General features: G+C 41.1%; 1 protein-coding gene across 1 annotated transcript in view; it reads left to right on the top strand.

The window, feature by feature from the left end:
* LOC311364347 (uncharacterized protein) overlaps window positions 1–14,989 on the top strand; it is a 40,932-nt gene extending 25,943 nt beyond the window's left edge. The window contains exons 22-29 of the mRNA XM_084484324.1: window positions 3,629–3,676; window positions 3,771–3,818; window positions 5,013–5,102; window positions 7,507–7,542; window positions 8,442–8,492; window positions 8,669–8,704; window positions 9,555–9,611; window positions 10,655–14,989. Of these exons, the coding sequence (XP_084340450.1) occupies window positions 3,629–3,676; window positions 3,771–3,818; window positions 5,013–5,102; window positions 7,507–7,542; window positions 8,442–8,492; window positions 8,669–8,704; window positions 9,555–9,611; window positions 10,655–10,809 (521 nt within the window). The 3' untranslated portion in view covers window positions 10,810–14,989. The remainder of the gene's footprint in view (window positions 1–3,628; window positions 3,677–3,770; window positions 3,819–5,012; window positions 5,103–7,506; window positions 7,543–8,441; window positions 8,493–8,668; window positions 8,705–9,554; window positions 9,612–10,654) is intronic.
* The last annotated feature ends 7,731 nt before the right edge of the window (window positions 14,990–22,720 follow it).

Genomic DNA, 22,720 nt, shown 5'->3' on the forward strand with positions numbered 1-22,720 from the left:
GTTTCTATTGCCACTTTTCCACTACCAGTACCAGCTCGACTCGACTCGACTCGCCACGCCTTTTTTGAGTTTCCATTGGCAAAAAAAGTACCCGGTACCTAGTACCGGGTACTTTTTTTTAGTACTACCTCCGTCGAGGTTCCAAGCAAGCGGAGTAGGTACTTTTGTGTGACGTAAACAGGCTGCTGGTAACTGATTGGCCAGCGGCTGTAAATGGGAATAATCACTCAAAGTTAAGTTGTGTTCGGCGTGGTTGGAGTCCACGAACCCGCTCCCGAGGGGGACACTGATCAGCGTTTCGCCGTGTGTGTCGCTCCTTTTCCGGGGCTAGAGTTAGGCTGTGCGTGGTTGTGTGTGTCCGGTGTGGCTGGAGTCCACGGACCGGCTCCGGAGGATCAGCGTTTCGCTGTTTCGTTTTATTGTCGTTCCTTTCCCAGGGCTCGAGTTTCTCCATCAACGTTACCGTATGACAACAATAGACGTGCAGTCATTGCGCTTTTTATTTTATTTTATTTCCCATCATAACCTTTCCCGGGAATCAGGAAATAGTCTTGATCAGATTCAGATTTCCCGGGAATCGCGTCTCCGGTGATTAAAACCTAATGACGACCCGCCCATGGTGGAGAGGTTCTTTTCTACGACCGCCCACATTGAAGAGGTACTTTTTTAGATGGAAATGCGCCTGGAACCGAGTCGAGTCGAGGCGAGTTGAGTCGAGTCGAGCTGATACTGTCGGTGGAAAAGCGGCATATGTGTCTGCCGGCACCAGAAGGGCTCCTGAGGCCTAAGTACATACAGTACATTTGTGCACAGTAATGAGCAGGGGAAATATGGAGAGATTGAACATAATACAAGGATAATCTTTAAAACAATTATTGACATTTATTTAACAAAAAATATATTATATCAACAACCACCCTATACAGTAAAATCACATAACACAAATACCACAACAATCGAAAAGGTCTGTGCCTCCAACCAATGCATCTTCCCACTCCCTCCCCTCTCCCCATCACAATCCTCCCCTCCACCCATCGTTCACACCTCCGGCCCTCCAAACCCGCGTACAATTATTCTTACAATTATTCATCCTTAACTGTCCTTTTTTCCAGAATTAACTTGCATAACCACACTGTTTTTATCAAACAGTGTTAATTTACTTAAATGTAATGACATTTTCAATGATAAAACAATTTTAATTTTTTTAAGGGAATCCTATCCAAATAATAGAGGGATAGGATTAGAGGGAATCTGTCAGTTGTCTTTGAGATTGAAAGCTTTCGCACGTCACGGTGACCCTCGCGCATAGTAAGTGTTATGATATTTTAGTCCAGGAAAGGCCGCCGAGACAGGATCGCTTTTAACTCACTTTATTTGGTTGAGGTTATTGGTCTATTGTCTATCGTCTATGAAACAAAAGGAGAGGGATCGTATATAACACGCGTGGAGCGTCTCTAAGCTTTAAATCTAGGATACGCCGCCCAAGAGATTCTGATTCTAAAATGGCGGAGTCCGAGTTAAATAGGCAGGTAGAGGTGGGCGTGTTCTGTGGCTTTAAAAGCCCGCCCCCTTTCATCTATGTATGATCAGCTTATGTTATGTTTACTCAGTATTGTGGCTATGGGAGAATATTATGGCTGAAATATGTTACATAAGGCCCGTTATACTACTACGCAAAGTGCTGTACGTAGACACGGAGAGCCCTCTTCGTCGACGGAGAGCCTGTCGGAGACCCTCTCCGTAGCTCTTTGTGCGCATCCAATATTTTTGAACTCTCCGTCGAGGCAACGGAGACGGACAGAGACGGCAAGGGCTGTGATTGGTCCTGTAACAAAATCATTTCCGTAAGCACTTTCCCGGTTTGACTTTGCACCTTATTTACTTTGTACATTATTTACTTTGCACATTAAGAACCAATAAAACACCAAATAAAATTTGAAAAGCTTTGGAAGTTTATTTTCAACACTATTTCCATGAGTAGTAGTCAGCATATAAGATTGATCAGGCGGCGAATTGCATTGCGTATCCGACATCCCGATTTGTTTTTTAAAGAGATAAGATGGAGTTCTCCTCTCCCCACCTCTTGTTAAAAAACAGAAATCAGCAGCGGCGGTCATATTTCAGCAGCGGCATACCGCTGCTAGGTGCATGTAGGGGAAACACTGGCGTCTGTGTATGTGTGAGAGAGAAATGTATAACATCTTTGACAGTCAAGTGATGTTAAAGCTGTCATATGTTGAAGGGCCTATTTTCACATCATATCAGGTCTGATGCACTAATGCAGATTGGACCAGTTAGAACAAAACTTTCTGTTTTCCGTTTTTTATGGTTCCAACCAAGTCTCGCTCAAGGAGAAGTCTCGCTCTGAAATCTCATTGTTGCATTTCCCTATTGTCATTACAATCTCAACACGCCCAAATCTTGAAGATAACTCTAAGCTATGCTTTCTGTAGGCCATCACAACAAACTGCTCTCTCCAGCTCACGTTTCCACCCTTCTCTTCCTGCAACGACTCCACTCTCACCAGACTTCTCCTTGAGAAAGACTTGGTTGGACACAATATCTCACATACCCCGATTATTTCTTTACCCCAAGCAAAGGGTAAAGAAATAAGTAATTATAAAATTATTTTAAAAATTATTTCTCTATTGGGATCCATAACGTTAGAATATAACGTTTTAGTGGAAACAACAAGCCCTTTGAGAGGACGTACTTTGACAGGGTGCTATTGCCCCAAAGGATTACATTGAAGCTTGTTGTCGTAGATAAAAACTGCAGTATTGAATAATGAGCCAGTTTTAGTCTCCTACCCCCCTGCTAGCCTTGGCACCAAAGAGTCCAAACACTCCCACTACAACCAATGAGAGCTGCTACACTGACGGCACGGCCGGACGCAATGACTCCCACTACCACTAACTGCCCCCCACTGCCCCCCCCCCACTGCCCCACACTGCACCCCACTGTCCCACACTGCCCCCCACTGCCCCCCCCCCAACTGCCCCGTGCTGCCCCCCTCCGTAGCGTGTAGGCGCAGGTGATCATCCGACCGTAGGGATCATGATGCACCCCATATCACGTTTGATGGAGTAAGTGCAGCTATGTAGGGCCCCCAGCAAAAAGGACATGTGTTCCTCCGTCACCAACACCAGCCCTGTGTCCCTCCGCAGAATATGAACCTCTTGTTCACTTTGTATCTTTGTATTTGCGATCATGGATGAGGTGCTGTTGATGTATGGGTAGAGAAATACAGTCATAAAGTACGACCCCAGACATTATACAAGGACAGTTTAAAGAAAGTCCTTGGTGCTGTCACTGCAGCTTCACGTGAGTTTGGGTGGAGGTTCGTTGATGCGGCGCTGCGGTGCAGTGGGCTCCAGTGGAGCAGGTCAAAGGAGACATTTTCATGTTACTCATTTTTCCCTGACCTGCACGCGAGCCTTCCCCCAATCCCTAGCCCCACACGATATTTCGTCTAATACAAAGTGAATGGGAGGAGTTGCCAATCGCAGGACCACGTGTTTGGTGGAGCAGCCCGTCAGTGTAGCTCCCGGTTAGACCCCAAACTAAAATTAAATTGCAAAATACGCTATTTTGGTTACTAATATTGAATGAACTTTGTTAATCCCAGAGGCTGTACCTCTTAAAGGAAAGAAAATGACAGCCGCTTCAAAGAAAGGTATCGTGATTTTCATTTGAACACATATTGTCTTATTCTGGTTGAGTATTGGTGCTGATGACACATACCTCTCGTACTACTCTCTCCTTTTCAGAACCATCTTCTGTCAAAAGGAAAGTCAAGGTCCCTGTGTCTGGGAAAGGTAAAAAGGCTTTGGATGAAAACACTTATGTTAGGTCGGAGCTGGAGTGAGCTCGGAGATTACTCCAGACAAACATATTTTCTTATTTAAATCTATAACATATCTCAAGAAACAAGCTCTGTGAGGAATATAGTAAAGAACTTTGAAGTTGAGTAGGTGTGCACATAAAGAAGTCTTTCATATCAAAATAATAGTTTTTATTATTAAAGGTGCTGTAGGTAAGATTTAAGAGCAGTTATTTGGTGATTTTTTTAGATAAGCCATTCGTCAGATACAGTGTTTGGAATAACGCTGTTTAAAAGAACGGCGTTAGGTAACGCCGTTATTTTTTCAGTAACGGGGTAATCTAACTAATTACTGTTTCCGTCGTTACAACGCCGTTATCGTTACTGAACGTTAAATGCGTTTTTTTTGGCATTTTCAAGGTGGAGATATAAGCACTACTTCAAATTCATTGACATATAGCAACTTTTTTTTTTTTACAGTAATGCAAATAGTTACTTTCCCTGGTAACTAGTTACTTTTATTACAAAATAATTCAGTTACTAACTCAGTTACTTACTTTTTGGAACAAGTAGTGAGTAACTACAACTAATTACTTTTTTAAAGTAACGTTCCCAACACTGGTCAGATATTAGTGAGTGAAATGCTTGGTGAGAATATCTGTTTTGTATATAAATGGCCTCTGTGTGAAACCGTTTCGATTTGACACCGCTCCTTGCATTATCTGACCACCTTATTGGTTTGGGGAATCCATCTTGCCTATCAATCACCATTGTAAGGAGGGACGTTTCTTTGGTTTAGTTTAAAACTCATCCTCAACTGCTTTCTCTCACTCTCAAATCGTACCTACAGCAGCTTTAAGAAGTAGCTTAGCTGGAACAACTTACAAAAGGTGCATCATGATGAGGGCTATATTTATATATGGATTTATTTTTGTGGTGTGATTAGCCATTACAAGCCGTTTTGGAAATCTGCGCCTTATGACATCATAAGTGGGCGTGTCCACCTAGATGTGTGCTGGATAGATCAGTCTACCAGCCGACCCAGTGGACTGTAGCGAACGCCGCTCATCTATCCATCACACATCTAGGTGGACACGCCCACCTGTGATGTCATAAGCGGCTTGTATCGGCTAATCACACCACACCTGGTGGCATGTCATGGGACCTTTAACATATGCTTTCTTCTCAGATGGTGAATCTGAGGTCCACCCTGTCCGGCCCAGAGTCAGCGCTACAGCGTCTGGGAATGTCACTGTGAACCCCAGGCCTGCCACTCAAGGTAAACACCTGGGCTACCAACCAATCCAGACATATGTTGAAACCATTACTTCTGCTGAACGCCAACACCGTTAGTGGGTAGTTTAGAATCACTAAGGCGGTACCTTAGTTTAGCCCTGTCAATGATCAAGTGACAGCCCTAATGTGATATATTTAGCAACAGTTCCAATGACTTTAGTTCTGGCTTGCTAGCTAGAGCAAGGTGTTAAAATGGTATTTTCAATGAAGTAGTCGAGATCACAAGAGGAAATTATTCAGACACTCAATATGGAACTCACTTGAATAAGTTGTGTCTGTGTGAAGTTTAAATTAATCTAAAAACAGATTGGACAATGCTTGGCACAACAAAGCTGTAAAATATGTTTTAAATATATATGACTGTAAATCAAACTGCAAATGTATACATTTGGATTAACTGAACACACCATTATAGGTGTCATTAGAGGGCAAGCACAGAGTGCAAGTTTTTTACCAAAAGAAAAACACCAGGTAGCTTTATTTTGTATTAGCGCAGAACAGCGACTCAGCCACAACCGCCAGCTTGCTATTATGAAACGTTAGAGCGGGACTAAAGATAGCCCAAGAAAACAATGTGCACTGATTGGCCGAATGACGGCCCTATAGCAGTGGTCTGAATATGCTAACTTTGAAGGACTGTAGGTCAACCCCTTTGACCTACAGTCATAAAACATTGTCTACATACGTGTCTCCTCATGACTAACATACTTGCCTTGAACCTATGACTTCTATCTGATAGATTTTCCGCCATTTTGAATTTTGTTTTAAACACTAAAACCCCTTAAGGATCCTAGGCTTTGTACTAGGATGAAATTCCTTTGTTATACACAACCCAACTTATTTCTACCATTCAATGTGTAGGAAGGTCTAAACAATAAACACAAAGCCACAGGAGGCAATATATATATACGTACATATACAAGTACATAAATAGAAAATCAGGGCGTGGAATCAAAGTGGGTGTGGCAACTGCTCAATTAAGATGAAGTCGATTGACCAAACAACATGGGTGCCAGAGCACAAAATGGTCCAATGAAATTCAAGGGACCAAAAGTAGGTGTTCATTTAATCCTTACATCATCAAATGTGGTTGACTGAAAGGCATGTGGATTAGGATTCATTGGTCCAAAGTTGATCCAGACTTTAAAATAGGGGCGTTTTAACAATCTATTGAAATTAATAAATTGGGACAGGATTATCTCCTTACCCCTTTGACCTACAATCATGAACCTTTGTACTCATTTGTCTCTCTTTGCGTTGAACAAACGTTCCTCGGGAACACAACCCCTAACAACGTGGCCGTCGAACACCCAAATAAGTCCAAACACCTTTAGGGGCGTAAAGGCGGGGTTCATTTAGGGCAGGGGTGGAGAACCTTTTTGACATCAAGGGCCGTATCAATTTTTGTAACTTGTTTCGGGGGCCGCACTTTTTTAGGCCTATAAAAATAACTCACTCACCACATAACGTTTTCTCTCTCTGAATTTGGTCTGGTGAAAGCTGCTTGTTGGGCACCCAAACTTTGCTTAGGTGCATTTATTGTGTCCTTGTGTAACTGCCCCTGGGATTCACTTAGCCTAGCATGTTTAGTGCTGTAATGACGTTCCAGGTTGGTCTTTTTCATTACAGCGAGTGATTCTCCACACACAAGGCAAACTGGCCTGCCCTTTACTTCAACAAAGCAGTAATCATCAGTCCATTTTTCCATTTTTCTTGGAAAACACAACATTCATTATCAACCTTTCGTTTCTTGGTGAATGCCATGCTAGCCGTCAATGGTTAGATTTAGTAATGACACTGCGACTTGTTCAGGCTACCCCAATGTGACCCTCAACATTCAAACAAAAAGGAAATTAACATTTTCTTAATTCATTTTGTTCAAAAGTTGTCACTTATGCTTGTATAACTATATTGTAGGCTAGACTATATGCTTACGCGGGCGGGAAGAAAGGCTTTGGCGGGCCGTATCCGAAAGAAAATACCTAAAAAAAGATGGGTCAAGATTAAGCAGGATGAAGTTCATCCAACTTGGAGCATAGGGGGCTACAGTGATTGATTGAAAACTTTGAACAAGCATAACTACTGACCCCTTTGACCTAAGACATGACACTTTGATACGCTTCATAGTGAACCAAAGCCCAGGCTATTCCATCGTTATCAACCTTAGAAAAACTAAGAAAGTCGCAATGGTCTGTATCAGGCTTTCCCTCTGATAAACGCTGCTCGCAGTTTTAATTTGATATTATGTAAGTACTTAGGAGTCTAGTTTAGAGGTTCTTAAGAATCTGCACTGGAAATTAAATAAAACTAAAGCTAAAACAAAGTATATATAGTTAGAAATGAATGCATTAACATTTGTTAACACACTTTCTTTCCCCCCTGTACAGCCAACACAAGATCGAAAGCCGCCATAGAAAGGACAAGTAAGTATCTTTTAGAACATGTGTTCACTATCATTTTTAGTTTTCTCATCTCATCATAGTAAACCGACACTTTAAGAATCCCACAGGCTATTTTGAGCAGGATAGGAAGCAAGCGTAGCTGTCTCCCTGGCCGGGGAGCAAGGATAAATGGACTAGCCTTGTTAGAAACTCTCACATTCCCCTTTCTCCTGCTTGTGTTTCACTACCATATCTGGAAGAGAATAGCTATTCTCCCTGCTCACTGATCACTTTGGTTATCCTCCACTTCCTCTACCCTATTTATTTGGTCTTCTCTTTTTCCCAATTTAAGGAAGAAAATAAATATTGCACAAATAGTGATATAAATATGCACATGCAGTGATACTGCAGGCCAGTACTGTAAAATAAATGGGCTTTTTAAAGCAGAAAAGAATAATAACAGCAATTTACACATAAATCAACAAAGCGCACAGTGCTTCGAGCAAGATGCTTATTTTTCAAGCAAGGCAACACAATATGCTTTTGGTTTGTCGCCAACAACTACAAATGCCAGACAATGGACAAGAGACAGCACAGTGAAGTGGGTACAGCCCTCGCTGTTTCTGATTAAAGCAAAATGATGCCCCCAGGATTTCAGTTGATAAAGCTAATCACTATTGAAAAAACTATTGCAATAACCACCTTTCACCAGAGATGGTGCTGTTATTACATTCGTTTTGAATCGACTGTTAGCCCTTAATGTTAAATCACAATCGTCTTTATTGGAGAAAGAAATGTAACTCTTACTGTTATTGTCTTTCTATTATTATATTCTGTAATATCAGAGCTTTGTCCTCACTCCATTGTTTTATGTTTATTTTAAATCACTAAACAGTTACATATGTGAATGTTAATACTCATTTACACAAAAACTTTCCCAGCCAAATCCAAAGGTATACTGCTGGCCAAGTCAGCTCAGACCTCCAAAGCCCGTGAGTACAGAAATGATTTGACCTTATTCTAATGCTATAGGCTATATGTACAAGATCGTTTGTAGGTTTCCCCAACAAAGTATAGCACAAAAGCTTCTACATTGGGACCCATATGCCTAGATTTTGTATTGATATTTATTACCTGAGATTTGACATGTTTTTATTTCATCTTGCAGAAAAAGGAAAGAAGTCTGAAAAAGGTGATGCTAACGGTAAGAAAAAATACGCAATTTAATAAATAATATTTTAGGTATTGTTCGTTCGGTTCCTCTCTTAAATGTTAATTTTCTCTTAGTGAATCAGGGAACCTTTGTTCTTTTAAATAATGTATCAGTGTTGTTTCAGTATTACCTTAGAAAGTCCAGTTGTATGCTTATTGTTCATAGAGAATGGGAGAGATGCTTCCATTAATGCATATGCTGCTGTAGCTAAACAGTTAATGCACTTTCTCCACTAGCATTTGGTGCTTGACTTTGTGTTTTAAAAGTGTGGTTCTCTATATATTTAGTTATTCTTCCTTCACCAAGAATGCCCAGATCAGTCTCCTCATGTTTTAGTACTTGACTTGTTTTTTATTCAATTAGAGATGGCAACCATCCCACAAATATTTTCTAGCATGTAGCAGGATAAGACTTTGCCTAATTCAACACTGCCACCTGTCTTATTTGTACCAGCCTTATGTTCAAGTGTTCCCCATAGTTTCTCCAAAAATAAACACTCTGGTTCACGGCTCTCCAGCGCCCTCTAGTGTGCATCATGCAACATCACAGCCACCAAGTACCATTTCACTGGGCCTCGATCAACTCACAAATGAAATGTTAAATATTCGATATATTATGTTATAATTACACATTACACATTTATATATAAAATATATATTTGATTAGAATTAGATAAAATATTATTTATCTGCCTCCATTAATTAAACCAAAAATGCAAATTCTAAATCATAAAGTGCCATAGGTGGCTAATCCTGGTGTAGACGTTCCTTTCCTTTCATGTATTTATATTGAATAAACGCTTGGCAATACTCACACACTACCTTTCTCCTCTCTATTCAAGGCAAACTGAAGCCTGAACCCAAAACGGAAGACAACACAACAGACAAGAAGAAAACAGGTGAACTGGTTTAACCAGGAGGCTGACTTATCACTGACAGGTGTTAAAGGTAGTGTGTTGAGGGTCTTGAGGATCGGCACAAAAAACAGCAGAGAGGCAAAATGATGTGGTGATGCTTTTTATTTTAACATCACCAGGCGTTATGAGGTACAAAAATAAAGAAAAACGGTAAAAGGAAAAGGAAAAGGAAAATAATAGCAAAAATTACAATAAGTAAAGACGAGGCTACATTCAGCCAAACCAAAGTATTTTGGTAATTAGGATCTACCCCATACCTCACACAACTGAGGGCCTAGGACAGCGCCGTATAGTTTCTGTCCATCTAGCCTTCCCCGCCCAACTATCACACATCGCTTATATCTGTTGGACAGACCCACCCCAAATTGGTACATACCAATATACTGAGCACATATGGGGGTGTTTACCTATCAACCAATAAATATGCATCAAACAGTGATAAAAAAGTACCTATAACAAATATCGCTTCATCAAGCCTTACAGTGAACATTCATGCCACTACATACAAAATAAATGTCGAGATAAATATAATTGATTTTCCGGAGACGCAACTGCTTCGTTTGCGCGCACCCGCGACCATATAGCTGTCCGCGGGCGGGAGCGCGCTTCCTAGGAGCAGCCGGGAAAGAGCAGCTGATACAGCGGTGAGAAGTTTATACTTTTAAAACAGTGAATAAGCAAACACATTGCGGCGATCACATATCTCCTAAACAGACATTTGCAGCAGCCATACACATTTAGTTTTGAATAATATTTTACCACAACTACGTCATTGAAGGACTGACTGCATGCGGGGAAATGTTTGGTGCGGCCACAATACGGACGTGTGAGGACGCGCCGATAGCCGCGGCGTCACAGATGGTTTGCTGGTTTCTAAGATACCACAGTTATAATAATAATAATATAATATTGCCATGTAGAGATTGCTCTGATATTCAAGCAACATAATCCGACTCTTTGTGATTTGTATTAATGTATTGTTTGTACCTATTCCCTTCTCTAATGATCCCATACTGTCGTTGAAGGTCAAAGATACTTCCAGTGCATCTACGTGCCAGGAAAAGGAGCGCAGTACCCTCTGCGACCTGGAATGAGCCCGGCCCTGAACCCGGCCATGATGTCCCCGGCCATCAGGTCAATGCTGGAGCAGCAGAGGGCCGCCAGGGCCACAGGTCAATAGGTCAAAATAGGTCAAAGCGGGACCTTTTCATTTCTTGTTCCTCAACATGGGATGAGTCATTTCATCCGATGGATGTTCAACCCTACTTTGAAATACTTGATGAGTCCTGCGGAGAAGAGCAAGGGACTGAGTCGAAGTGAGCTGTAGAGTTAAGCACAACCCACCGGTCAAGCCCTTGGGAGATTCATTTCTCTCCTGCTTAGCATGTGTATGTTTTAAGTTTTTGGTCACTGTATTTTGTCAATAGTTGGTAAGAACGTGTTGGGAGCCATCTTTTCCTTCGAAGGCCATTCATGTATGAAATCATGGTAATATAGGTTGATATCAATGTTTACACACAGTACATACTGTACATACAGTTTACCTTGTTCATTAACTACTATGCTCTATTCATAAACTATGCTATGAGAGTTTAATGATAAATGGGATTGCTTTGGCAATACTTAAACAACAGCAATTGGAGCTTAAACAAGTGTTTTTGCCCATACATTTTTTTATCGTACAATGTCTTATAATTCTAAAAAGCAATAATTAATTAATATTAGAAGGGTTTACAAGACTCCACTATAAATACTATTGATTCTGTAAAAGGGAAATGTATATTTCTTGCAACACATTGCAAATGAAGTGCTAACTAATACTTACTTCTTGGTTACAATTTTCATGTCTTTTCAGGGCATATCATTGCAATAAGCTGTTCTGTCTTCGTCTTGGCTGGTGGCCAACATTTAAAAAGCATTATAGGAAGATGAAAATGCAAACAAGGATGTATTGAATTCCAGGAGAACCCACTGTTGAACCCCTCTCTCTGAAGTTATGTGAATGTGTGTGTGTGCGGGTTAAACCAATGTGCTCTCACATTTAACGTCTCATACATTGTTCAACAAATTTCCACAAAGAATGCAGTCTACCAAAGGTTCTCTGGCGGCTATCTCTACTATTCCAAATTAAAAATATATAACCGTCAGTAAAAAAAATACACTATTGAACATTTTTAAACTTTCAATTAAACATTACTTAATTATTACGTAAAACAAGTGAGCATGTGTGTGATTTGACTTGAGAGAGGAGGGCTGCAGTGTAGAAGGCAACAGACACATTGGGACCAGAATGTACTGGACTCAACCTGGTCCTGTTGGGTGAGGGCGTCTGTACAGTAGGATGTGACTCAACCTGGTCCTGTTGGGTGAGGGCGTCTGTACAGTAGGATGTGACTCAACCCGGTCCTGTGGGGGCGTCTGTACAGTAGGATGTGACTCAACCTGGTCCTGTGAGGGCGTCTGTACAGTAGGATGTGACTGAACCCGGTCCTGTGAGGGCGTCTGTACAGTAGGATGTGACTGAACCCGGTCCTGTTGGGTGAGGGCGTCTGTACAGTAGGATGTGACTCAACCTGGTCCTGTGGGGCGTCTGTACAGTAGGGTGTGGAAGACTGTGGATCTGAAGTGTTCTGATGTGTGGTCGTCTGCTCCCTCTCTTATCAACGGCATGGCACTAGCATGAGACCGCCCAGTAGCACAGAGAGCAATGTCGTAGCAGCAGTAGCATTGTTTGATATGACCACTTTGTTAGGCTGACAGTATGCATGTGGGACTGCTTAATATCTGGCTAGTGAAACACACACGTGTGCGCTTTGAGGAAGCTTAGGTCACTAAGACGTGACAGATTAATGTTCTGAATGTCATAAAATGTACATTTTTCTCTATATATCATTTGATTTACTAAATTTAACTTATTGATTTGTACATTCTTATTTTCTTATTGTTGAAACCCTGAAGCTGTCTGCAGGGTTGTGGCTGGATGTTTTGCACCCAGTGTGTCAACTCAGATCTATCTGGGAACCTTAAAAGAAACATGGAGGTCTTAAAGAAAGAAACCACAAGACACACCTTGAAGTAGCACTGCTGCTGCTGGTTCTGAGTAGATGAGTGAGGACCAAAGCAGTCCAGGAGGCCCGTTGTTCAAAGATCCCATATCATTTCAGGGTTAATAATTGCATTTGGTTGTAAGCCTACTACTAGAATAGGGTTACATGCCTGTATGTTAGAAATACCCCTTATTATTCACTCACTGTTCATTTCTGCAAAACCAATTTCAGCGTCTTTCAAAACATTCAGTTTTGTATCATGTCGCGTTAAGGCCCCTCTCCTGAGTAGCTCAGTCTGCCATGATTGGTCAAACACTTTGTGCATGCGGGACTTATGCACTTCTGCACCACCCACTGCACAGTCTGACGTCACACTATTACGGAAGTAAAGTTTGAGCCAAAATAGCAGTTTCACGCACCTTTTGAGGGGCGTTCTCATTGAGTGTGAATACTCCCCCTGGCTTCAACTTAGATTGCTCTAGCTTAGCAGATGTAAAAGATGTATACATACGTCATATAACAGTCTAAACTAAGCAAAGGGAAAAGTCGAAAAAGCATGATATCACCCCTTTAAAGGGGGACCGGGGTGGTGATGCAGCTGAGGTCAAATCCAGGTTTCTTACCACCGGAAAAAAAAGTAAATAAGGAGACACACCATGTGTGTCTCATTTATCCCACAGTAACAATGATCACATGAGTAACTGTCTTCTGTAATGTTATTGGTGTTTTATTAACCTGATCAGTTAAACTGTTACATGGTGCTTTGAGCGTAAGCCAATATTTTTTGCGTTGTCAAGGGAATATCTGGATTACTGTATTTGAGCAATGTAAATGTTGGATTGTAGAGCATTGATTTGGAACTGTTCAAAGGCAGAGGTTTCCCGTTATTGAAAATACTGCACACCCTTGGAACCTTATTGGCAAATCAGGAGCAAGTATTCAACAACACTGTAGTATAACTACATCATATACTCACAGTGGCAGCAGCTGTATTTAAGATCATAAACGCCCTGGACTGAATGTTGAATCACAGTGTGGCCTTTATGTCTTAGAAGCCTTTTATGCACACAGAGAACAGCTTGTTTACAGGTGGTTCGTAACACTGGGATGACCCTTAACAACTTACTACTGTATACTGTATCTTGTTAGTTCCAAACACCAGGTCGTAGGCTTGGAAGGTTGGAGCTTAGGATACATTTTCTTCATTTCCACGTTGTGGGTTTTCAAAAAAGCGAATATTCCATTCATATAAATGGAAGTTGTGGATATGCTCACAAGGATGAATTGGGTGTGATATTTTTGTCTAAATAGGAGATCTTGAGATATTGAGGCAAATGCATTGTGACATTAAGGGAAGTGAGTCACTGACCTTGATAATATTTCAAAAGAAGCCAAGCAAGACTTTACACACAACACTATAACAGAATGTATATAAACTGAGGTTTAGGAACCTATGACAAAGCATTATCACAAGAAAACACATTTAGGATAGCATCATATTATTTAGAGACACTTCGATAACATGTGTTATTTTCTGTAACAGTGTTGTCATTTTTTGTTGTGTGTGCTCTGTACTTAATTTAAAAGTACAGAGTGCCTTGACATATCAGGTGCCTTGACATGTTTATAGTGCTGAAAACACATCAGCCGGCTGAGTCCAGCACAGAGCAGGAACCAATACTGTTTCATGATGGGTTATGGATTTAGGAGTCGATGAAACGGGAGCTGAACTTTTCGTGGAAGCGTGGAATAAACAAATTATGTCTCACAGTTCATTGATCCTTTGTTTTCCGTAGATTATGTATTTGCATGACATGTAATGCATGACCTAATAATTTAACTACACACCAAGCCATCCTTCTATTATTACTTTCAGATACAGCCAATAAGTGTATGTATGACAAAACGTCCTTTATCACCTCAACTTTTTAAGAGTGGTACATAACTTATTTTTCTTTTGCCGATTTAAATTTTCAAATGTAAAATATGCTATGATTTGTATATTCTGAAGAAGTTGATTTATTCTTTGTATTTGAACTTGCTTTTAAAAAAAACAAATGTGTATGTATTATATCATGGATTATCAGAGGTTTTGTTGCTGGAGGCTCAATTCTAGATCGCATTTCTTCTTTCTTTCTGCAAAAAAAAAAGATCTTTGGGAAAGAAATGCAATTTCTTTGATAAGCAAGTGTTTCAAAGATATTTTAAACTAAAAGTTGTTTAACATTAAAGTAATTTTCTGCTGTGAAATATGTACACAAAGACAGCCTGTGTGTAGTAAGCCAATAAATAAATAAAAACTTTCTTCTTTGAGTGCCCGTTGGATAATCATAATCAAATACAGTGATGCATAGATGTGATGAAGATCTACCAATCAATATGTGGGTGAATAGCATAGAGGCCCCACGCATTATGCAGATTACCCCCAAACAATCAGGGGCCATATTTATCTAGCTTGTTCAATAACTTTAAATAGGGCCACTATTGGGGAACCCTGTTTTCTTTCTTGCTATATATGCACAATAAAAAATAAAAAATAAAAAAATAAACAGTGATATAGTGAATAGTGATATTGGTAGTTGATATGATTCTATAAAAGGGGCCTTAGCTAACATGATTGGCTGTAATGCGGTGTAATGTAATGTAAAAAAAAAAAAGAGCCCTGAATGGCATCAGAAGGGCATTCTATAACAATAACTTATACTTTTAACACACAAAAAAACAACTTTTTTACATTTGAACATTTTAGGGCATGCTGAATCCTCCTCCTCCACATCTTTGTGGTGCGTGCTTGAGGTGCGCGGACACATTCAGCTTTAATGTTCTCCTCTGTGGCTGCAGAATCTAATTTCATGACCCCTTCTGCACAAGCAGAAAAAGACAAATGATTTAGATATATACAAAGGCAATCTGTCATACACCCAAGTCACCACATTTAGAAGCAAAAATGTTTCCTGTGCATCCTCTACCAATACTGGATTGATACCAAACCAACTGTTAACTGTAACACTCTCTACAAGAAGGGACTAAGCAGACTGTACTTTTTGAGAAAGCTTAGATCCTTTAATGTGTGCATTCGAAAGTTAGGTGTTTTATCAGCCTGTTGTGCTAAGTGCAATTTAAAAAGCTGGCTCTGTGCTTGGAAACACACTGGACGTCAGGAAGTCATTCATACCCACCTGTATAACAGTTCCGTGAGAGGAGAATAATTTTGAGGTAATTAGTTATTATTTAGACTGGTCAACATGAAACTTGGCCTTACCTTGTAGTGCTCTATAAACATTTGTTCCCTCTAAAGGCCTTTTCCCCTTGCCCTTCAAATTTAATTTGGCCATGAGGCTGTTGGTGAAGAGCCTAAAGAAAAATACATTTCAATAAATGAATGTGAAGGATATATGTGGGAATAACATTACAGATGCAATATACCCTTTACACTTCAGTGTCCCCTATTTATCCCTCTACTTATCTTGTCAAGCACAGCTGGTCTATGGCACAATGCATTTGGTTGTGAACTTGTATTTTCATTTAATGTTCACCTATTCTGAAATGCCCAGAAAGAAGGCAAATGCGAACATGTAGAACATGTTGTAGATACCTGTCCAACACTTTGTGGACACAGTCCTTGGCGTTCCGCCCACCAATTCTTGAAATTTGGAAGACCTGTTGGAATAAGTCCATAAAAAAGTTGACACTCCCCCAGATGAATCCAACAGTGTGCGAGTGCACAGTATTATTTTATTTGAGGCTATCTATTACTTCTATATATTAAACCTACCAGTGTCAAAGGTCTGTGAATCAGAGAGATGTTGCTCCTGCAAATCAAATTCCTCCATGGTGTCAATCCTCTTCAGCTGTACAGCTGAAGAGGCAGGCTGCGTTTCCTTAATGCGATTTCGGATGTCAACAAGTAGGCTCAGGACCCTTTTCTGGAACACTGAAATAAATAAAACACATTTGTTGATGAGTACAATGCTCCAATGTAAATAGCAAGGCTAGCTAGCTCACAATTGTTCTTGTAGTCAGATTTAGTGTTTGTTATTAGTACAGCAGTGTTGGAGAAAGAAACAAAAGTCCAAAGAAATGTCATCCGATATGATCGGCGGCAGAACGGGCTGGGGGTACCCGTCTAAGAAAACAGGGCAGGAAGAAGGAAGGTTGTACTATGTAAAGTGTCTTCTTCACTGTCAATAGATCAATACTTGCCATCCAATGGCAATGGGAAGGGCCATCTCCCTTCTCTGTCACTGCATCACAAAAAAAATCTGTTTTAGAAGCCATTATCAAACGACAAAACTTTAACAGATTTATTAGAAGAGAAATAATAAATCTGCAATATTATAATGATTAGAGGTACAGCTATAACAATTGCAGCCACGCAGGCTCACACTGTCACTGCAATTAGGAATTGCATCCCATCATGATGGAATGTACTGGCAGTGTGGACGCAAGTAATCCTATTTCCCTGTGATAGGAATCAATTCACATCAGTCTGATTCCTAGATAAGGATGAATTTGTTTTTTAGAGGATGGATTCCAATATCCCCCTACCCACCCTCAGATAATTAACTGGCATGAATTAGCCAATCAGGAATTCATTCACACTAGTTCAACCAATGAAATCATTGCAGGTTCAGTTCATAGGGCCTGATGAGGATATTGGGATTCACCCAATGGGTGAACCACCTGCTCCAATAAGGTAGTCACAATTCACTTGATTTCTTATTGAAAGCAATGTGTGCACTGTGTAATGTGAACAGGCAGCCAGGGTGATAGGATCACCACCTGAATAGCAAAATAATCTTAATTGAGCGTAGTGTGAACGCAGCCGACAACTCACCATGCCTGTTAGGCTTTCAGTAGAAAAGGATCCAATTGCAGACAGATGGCTTAGTTTCAAAACGTTCTGAGTTTATTTCCAGCAAGGCACAGGTAACATCCTGGCACGATCCGACAGAGACTGATGGGCACACTGAGCATAAATACCCACAACCCTAACTAAGGTCATACAGACGTGGGGACAACGTCAAACCCCACTAAAGTGAACACAGGCTTTCCAACGCTGCCACGCATGACCGGATGTGACCACCGGAAATGCCAGAAACGGCCATCATAAATCTTAAAATGCCTGTAGCTCCGGAACGGAAGGTCGTAGAGACTTAATCCCTACACTGGCGTGTTCCGTGACCCTGAATTAAGTCAGACTGGACTGCGGGACTCTACAAACTTCTGTTCTGGAGTTGCGGGCCTTTAAAGACATGGCCCCTATGGCCCCGCCAGCGTTACACCCACTTCCGGTGGTCACAGAGAGACCCACTTGGTACTGTTGGAAAGCCCTTCCCCAAGTTAGTAGGCAAAAGTATCGTTGTCTAGTCGATAGGACCTTCCATTCCAAAGTTATTTTGCCAGGGGCCATAATTGATTGGCCCAAAGTTAGCTTTCCCTAACCCTACATTTCTTCGGTATCACATATACTAAAATTGGAACAACACAGAGAAGATAGTATGGCCCGACGAGCGAGCCTGGTTACCCTTTGGGCTCGAACTATTCGATCAAAGTATTTTATCCAATGGAACGCAGTGAAACACGGAACGAACGGGTCATTTTTAATCAGAGGCCAAACGAGGAGTGAACGCATTATAAACGGAACACGTCGATCAAACAAATTGAAAATGTCAATCGTGGGTTAAGTCAGGACACATGGGACAAAAACACCCAAGTCGAGGGACTGGTGTCGTTTTCTCCTTATAAACAATGTTTGTTTATATTATTTGTCTATTTATTTCCAAACCCATGTATTTCAATTCAACCAACCGTAATTGTAATCAATGTTAATTTATTGCTTGTTTATTAAAGAATGGCTTTATTTCAACCCGCTTTGACGGTGTGTTTTCTTTTTGTGGTGTAATTTGAGCAAAAATCGTTCTTTCCACACAAACAGTCTTTAAGTAACGGTAAGCTGTTTATTTCAAAACATATTTACAAATATTTTTAAAATTGCTGCTGCCTCATGCGGTCCCTCGTCTCAGCCAGCCACAGCTCTACGCTTTTGCCGGCGTGGAGGGTGCGGAAAGCTTGTCACCCCAAATCTGCTGTGGCCAAAGTCCTTCTGGGCCGGCTGGAGGCACCGCTGACATATCCACAGCTTGTGCGGCTTGCGGCCAGGGGAAGAGGAGCCGCCGACCTGCCCCTCATCCTCTGCTTGAGCTTCCACAGGGTGGTCCTGGGAACCTTCTCAGTGTTCTCCAGGGTCTGCTGACTCACGAGCCGTGGGTGCCCCAGGGCCCTCCTACATGTCACAGTAAAGGCTTGCCTTGATCAAGGCATGCCCCGTGTCCAGGGTCGGCCGCATATGGGGCTGGCATTGGGGCTTACCCTTCTCTGCCTCCAGCACCCGGTTGTCCTGCCTCAAACGACTCTTTATGCAGGGTGACCCTGTGTGGCGTCCACTTGAGCCTCCTCCTGTGTTTGCTGTGTTCTATTAGTTAAAAAATAATAAAAACATTTGATCAAGGTGGTGTTTACACTCATGTCTTTAAGCTTCTCTAAAAGTATGTGCATTTGCACTGTATTAAAAGCTGAGCTAAAATCAACAAATAAAATTCTAGCATAAGCTTTTGTGTTTATACTTATACGCAAACTGGTACACATCTAACTTTGGCTCGACGTCCTTCATGAGCAGTGACACAACACATTTTTCAAAACATTTCATAACACTTGAGGTGAGAGCTACGGGACGAAAATCATTGTTTACTGTGGCACTGGGCTTTTTAGGCACTGGAGTTATAATTGACTTCTTCCACAGAGCTGGAACAGTGTGAGTGTTCAATGACTGTTGGAATATTGGACACCATGCTGTTGTTAGTTCCTCTGCACAGCTTTTGAGCAAAAAAGCTGGCAGGCCGTCAGGGCCTGCGGCCTTGCCCGTACGTACTCTACTAAAGAAAAGGCGGATGCTGGATGGGTCGACTTCCAGGCAGCAGGTGTCATCAGTGTCTGGCAGGGACTGCAAAACCCTGTCACACTCCCGAGAGAAGTTTTGACGGTCGAATCTGAGGTCATTCAGCTTGTTAGATTTTTGTTGCTCATCTAGGGTGATGATTTGTTTCTTTGCATGGTTCATATTAGTGACTGATTTCATTGTGTCCCAAAGTTCTTTTGTATTTGACATTCTGACGTTATGTTCCATTGTTTGCCTATGTTGTTCTCTTGCATTAGTGAGAAGTTGTTTTGAGTTATTTTTGGAAAACTGACAGTCCTGCTCTGTCTTTACTTCTAAAGGCCTGCTTTTTCCTATTTATACATTATTTTATTTATTTTGTTACAGTGTTTGTTATTAGGGTATACTACAATGTTCTTCTTGGCCACCACATTGCCAACACAAAACTCTATGTAGTCTGTTATAGTTACAGTAGCCTCATTCAGTTCTAGTGCATGGAACAGGTTTGCTTGATTTGAAAACAGATTTATATGCTGTGATCTGAGTTGGAAAGGGGGGGCTTTGGCTTTGCTGATTATCCCCCCTTTATATTGCCATAACATTTATCTAGAATCTCGTTACTTCTTGTGTCACATTTTACAAATTGTAAAAAGACTCTGGAGACTCCCGGCAAGGCAGTCTCAGAAAACAGGAGCTCCGGGTGTGCACTGCAGCTGTTCGTGTGCGCACTCTGCTATGCGCAGCTGCTCTGCCTGCATTGCCGCTGGGTGGGACATAAACAGCGGCTATGATGATGTTGCCTAACTCCCTGGGCAGGTAGTGAGGTCTCATAGATAAACACAGCAGTTCTACATCGGGGCTGCATATTAGGCCGGGAGCCAGGTCCACCCCTCAGGGTGTTTTTTGCTTTCTTTTTTTCACTATTATTTCCTATTATCTTATACCTTGGGCCATCACAAGTTTATAATGACCACCCCCAACTCGGCCCGTTTGGTCTCAGGGGCCAAAAAACAAATATTTTGGGAAAAGCTTCTGGCGAAATGATGTAATTGTAAATATTTAGGTACTGCAACTGCATAAATGGTCATATAACCCTAAAATGTTGCATGGTGTATCCTGACACATAGGGGAAACTGGCAGAAAAAGATTCTGGGGATTGCTGGGATTTACTGTCCAATATCACTCTCAACCCCAAAAGACAAAAAAATGTCTGTCCGCCTGACACATTTTCATCAAAAGTGTTCATTTTCAAGCATTTTATCATACATATCACTGCCTCAAATGTACATGAAAAACTTCCTGAGTTCATAAGCTTCATTTTAAGTCCAAGATGACCTTTCTATCTAGAGGATTACAGCTGCTATGACCAAAGTTCTCCACTGTACCTCAAATCTGAGAAAATAGAACTTTCAAGCATTACCATTCAATATGGGATCAAGCATATTTTTTTTGCATATGAACTACAGTATATATGTGTGTGTATATATATATATATATATTTTTTTTTTTTTTAGTTGAGACTTGACTTATGTACTATATGAAGTGAATTACCTTACAAGTTAATAATATTGAGCCCCCAGGTGGACTGGGGTCTGGGTGTAAAAAAAATGGTAACCAATGGTAAGGTTACACACAGAAACACACTAACCAACCAACACACTAACCAACCACCTAACCTTTCATGTCACGTCCTGAGGTTTTTCAGCAAAGACAATTTGTTGGTAAGTTCATCTTTTTTTTCTGGTTATAGAAAGATATTAATTATATTGGGCGATTGGTGCCCTATATTTTCCCTGCCCTATTTTTTCTACATGTAAGACGCTCACTCTACTTCTAGATTGATAACATTAGCTAGTTAACTTGTCAGATTGTTAGCTAGCATAGTCGGCCAAATGTAGCATGATAGTGAGAGCAGGAGTGGGAGACTAGCTAGAGAGCAGAAGTGGGAGAGAAATGATGGTGTGTGTGTGTGTGTGCGCGCGCGTGTGTGCATGCGTAATATGTCACTGTTGTAAATATACTGATTTTCTGATGGTTGTCATCAAATCATCAGTCTACGTTTGAGGCTAGACTTCAATGAAATATGAAACATTGAATGCTACACATGATTTCATTGTTGTAATTAATAAACTGATTTTCAGATGGTTGTAATGCAACAATATATCTAAGCCGGTCAGCATGCCAAAAAAACGACAAAATGATGAAGACTGGACAGATGGCCAGAGTTCTTCAAAGCAGAAGCCTCCACCTCAGCCATCTCTGGAAAACTGCATCCTGCATGGTTCCCAGGGGACAGTAAATGACAAGTTCATACCTTTGTCTTATAAGGCTAATTCACTGAGTTAATTTACTGCTATCCATGATATGAAAAATAAACTTCAAACACAAACGTTTGATTGTGGTGGTATGCAAGATGTTTTAGAATCAATTCCTGATGAATTGTCTTCTGATTGTGGGTATCATGAAAATTGTACAGCATCAGCAAGCAAATAAAACAATATGATGGTTTTGATGCATTTATTATGAACTCATGAAGTATATTTAAAGGTAAATATATAAAAATGTTGCATAGGCCTATTACAATATAACAAACAACAGCAGATAACAAATGGCCCGCATAAGTTAATAAGTCGCCACATTTCTGGGAACAGGCAACCTTTACATGTAAAGGCATTGTCATCGTCAATCACCCCATTGTCCTCTGCACAGCTTTCATGAAACCAATGGGAACAGACTGCACAAGAAACCCACTCCTCTGTCGACTTGGGGTCATTTGAGTCGCCATAAGCATGCTGGCAGATATTACACGGATCCCAGTTGACTTGACAGACTTTCTTGAGTGTTTTCTTTGCTGTGTGGATTGCTTGATTGTTTTCTTTGCTGGCTTTTGCTTTTGCTTGTTTTTTATTGCTTTTTCTTTGATGAAAGAAAAGTGGTCATCACTGGTAAGATCATATGACGGAGGCTTTGCCCTCTGGCGGCTGGTAGTTGGCCGTTCTCTGACCGGAAGCGTGATCAGAGATTTGAAGGAGACCTCTGGCTGTGTCACCACTTCAACTTGGTGGTGGGGTCACAATGGCGGACAGAAGAAGGTGCTGTGGAGAAGG

This window comes from Micromesistius poutassou (genome assembly GCF_964030765.1).
Source record: "Micromesistius poutassou genome assembly, chromosome: 19".
Lineage (NCBI taxonomy): Eukaryota > Metazoa > Chordata > Actinopteri > Gadiformes > Gadidae > Micromesistius > Micromesistius poutassou.